Source organism: Homalodisca vitripennis, unplaced genomic scaffold (assembly GCF_021130785.1).
Source record: "Homalodisca vitripennis isolate AUS2020 unplaced genomic scaffold, UT_GWSS_2.1 ScUCBcl_3491;HRSCAF=9052, whole genome shotgun sequence".
Lineage (NCBI taxonomy): Eukaryota > Metazoa > Arthropoda > Insecta > Hemiptera > Cicadellidae > Homalodisca > Homalodisca vitripennis.
Window position 1 is genome coordinate 39,592 of NW_025779605.1, and position 2,134 is coordinate 41,725.

Sequence of the window (2,134 nt, forward strand, 5' to 3'; positions counted from 1 at the left end):
AACTTTTATTATTTTAATATAATATATACTATCTACCAGTGTGGAATAATAATATTGTAAAGTATACTAAGTAATATAAAGTTATATGCAATAAAACTTAAAATTGGCTGCACAATCTTACCTTGGTCGGTTAATTACTTACGGTTATAATATCCCATCTGTGAAATTGCCGTTTCAACCAAATTATGAATGTTTCGCAAAGTTAATGAATTTTTCTTCTGCGATACTCACCTTTCTTTATCATCTTCTTTAGATTACACTCTGAATTCTAATCTTTTCTACTCATGGGAATTGCAAATAAACTTACTCAATTAAACCTTACTCCTTACCTTGATTAGTTGTAACAGATGTAATAAACTCAATGAAATACGAATGTATATTCTTAGTTTTATAACTGGTTGATATGTCATACTTGTTCATTATTGCTTATTGCTTTAAATTAGTGTTAACGTTTGGAGCCCTTAACCCGTGAGGAGTCCCGTATATTCCACTTACGTAGTAGGTCACCTGTATAGCTGCCATCTAACATTGCGTTTTTTATTGCTATTTGCTCTCTATTGCTTTTAAATCTTAACTTGCACTTATAATGCAATTTGTACCTGTTTCCTGATAAGTTAATTTGTATTTTACAAGTATCAGGCAATTAAAAAAAATTAATAACAAAAATAATTACTAACTATTGGATTTTTTTAATTTTATTAATTTATCCCCATTTACTTACACATGCAGAAGGTTGAAATAATGTTTTTCAGTTACTAAGGAAATGTTTTTTATTACTTAAGACATTCTAAATAAAATTGATAATGTAAAAATAATGCATGTGAAGTGGAAACTAATACAAGAAACAAAAACTTAGATCTAGTTCCCTTCTGCTGCACAGTTGTGGCACCAATAGCTTGTTTTGGCAGTGTGATCCTTGCATACGGATCTTTCACAAGCTGAGGATTTGTATGGAGTAAACCTGTTTTTCCTGACAGGGCAGTAGTGACACCTTGGTTTTCGTCCCTCGACAACTGAAAAAAATACAAACAGATATATATACATATATATATATTTTTATATGTAGGATCGGATCAAAGAATTTATTGTGTTCACAATCAAGAAGTATTAGAGTTTTTTGTAAGACCAAGGTGTTTTTATCGGTAAAATATTAAATGTATACAGTTTTAGTTACTGGTAAAAAAGATCCAATCCCTACCTGGTGGGGGGTTTGGCTCAGGAAGTTCTACACCGGCGACAGCCCTGATGCTGGTCCTCAACGGGAGTGAGAGGGTCTGAATAGAAGCTCTATGTAGAATATGCGGCTTTACTAGGTCCCTCGCAAGGCTCGTTATGAAAGTCCTCCTCTGCATGGTGTCTTTTGTATTCAGGTTGTAGATAATCTGACCATTTATAGTTGCCAGATTCAGGAGTCCACAAAAAATCGTCAAAGGCCACCTGTTACTAATACGTTTTACAGAGTAGTCCTTTTTCTTTCTGTCTACAACATCGATCCCACCTTTGGTCATGTTATAAAAAGTAATGACCTCTGGTTTGTTAGCCTCAGAATCGGGATCAATAGAGTCATCATCATGAAATGTCGACAACATCAAAACATTTTTCCCTTTTTTCGGGACATAAGAGACTAATGTGGCTCTATTCGGGTCACAGCCAAAAGCAAACATGCTGCTGCCTACTGGTCTACCGTTGACATCTTTAAATGAATCTGGGATCTCTCGCTTATTTTTTTTTTATAGTCCCTACTATAGTAGTTCTATGATGCATGAACAACTCATTGGCAAGGGGAACAGAGGTATAGTAATTATCCATCGTAATGTTCCTTCCTGTTCTGTCGATAGGTTCCATTAGTCTCAAAAACCACGCTACTTGCTGAGTTGTCATACGCATAAGGGCCCGGGGGCTGTTTGCCCGGATAAATTTCCATGTTCAACACATAGAATGTTCGAGCGTCCGACATTGCATAAATTTTTATACCATACTTGTCTGGTTTATTGCTCAGGTATTGTCTGAACTTACATCTTCCCCGAAATGCCTCCAGCATCTCATCAATAGTAACGTACTCTCCTGGAGTGTAGTGTTCCTTACACAAACTGACAAAAGTTTCGAATACATCCCTAAATGCAGCCAAGTTGTC

At 35.5% G+C, this 2,134-nt stretch overlaps 1 protein-coding gene across 1 annotated transcript; it reads right to left on the reverse strand.

Moving 5' to 3' along the window:
- Positions 1-858: 858 nt before the first annotated feature.
- On the reverse strand, positions 859-1,724 carry LOC124372557. The gene is made up of 2 exons (XM_046830958.1): positions 1,199-1,724; positions 859-1,013 (listed from the first exon to the last, which is right to left on the reverse strand). The coding sequence occupies exons 1-2, from the start codon at positions 1,662-1,664 to the stop codon at positions 859-861; spliced, it is 621 nt and encodes a 206-aa protein (XP_046686914.1). The 5' UTR covers positions 1,665-1,724.
- Between the last annotated feature and the right edge of the window lie 410 nt (positions 1,725-2,134).

What these genes read in the sequence shown, in the direction of transcription:
- LOC124372557 (XM_046830958.1), bottom strand. Translation starts at nt 1,664, where the DNA reads ATGTTTGCTTTTGGCTGTGACCCGAATAGAGCCACATTAGTCTCTTAT. An exon ending in TGAGCCAAACCCCCCACCAG is followed by an intron (nt 1,014 to 1,198) that starts GTAGGGATTGGA and finishes TATTTTTTTCAG; the next exon opens with TTGTCGAGGGACGAAAACCA.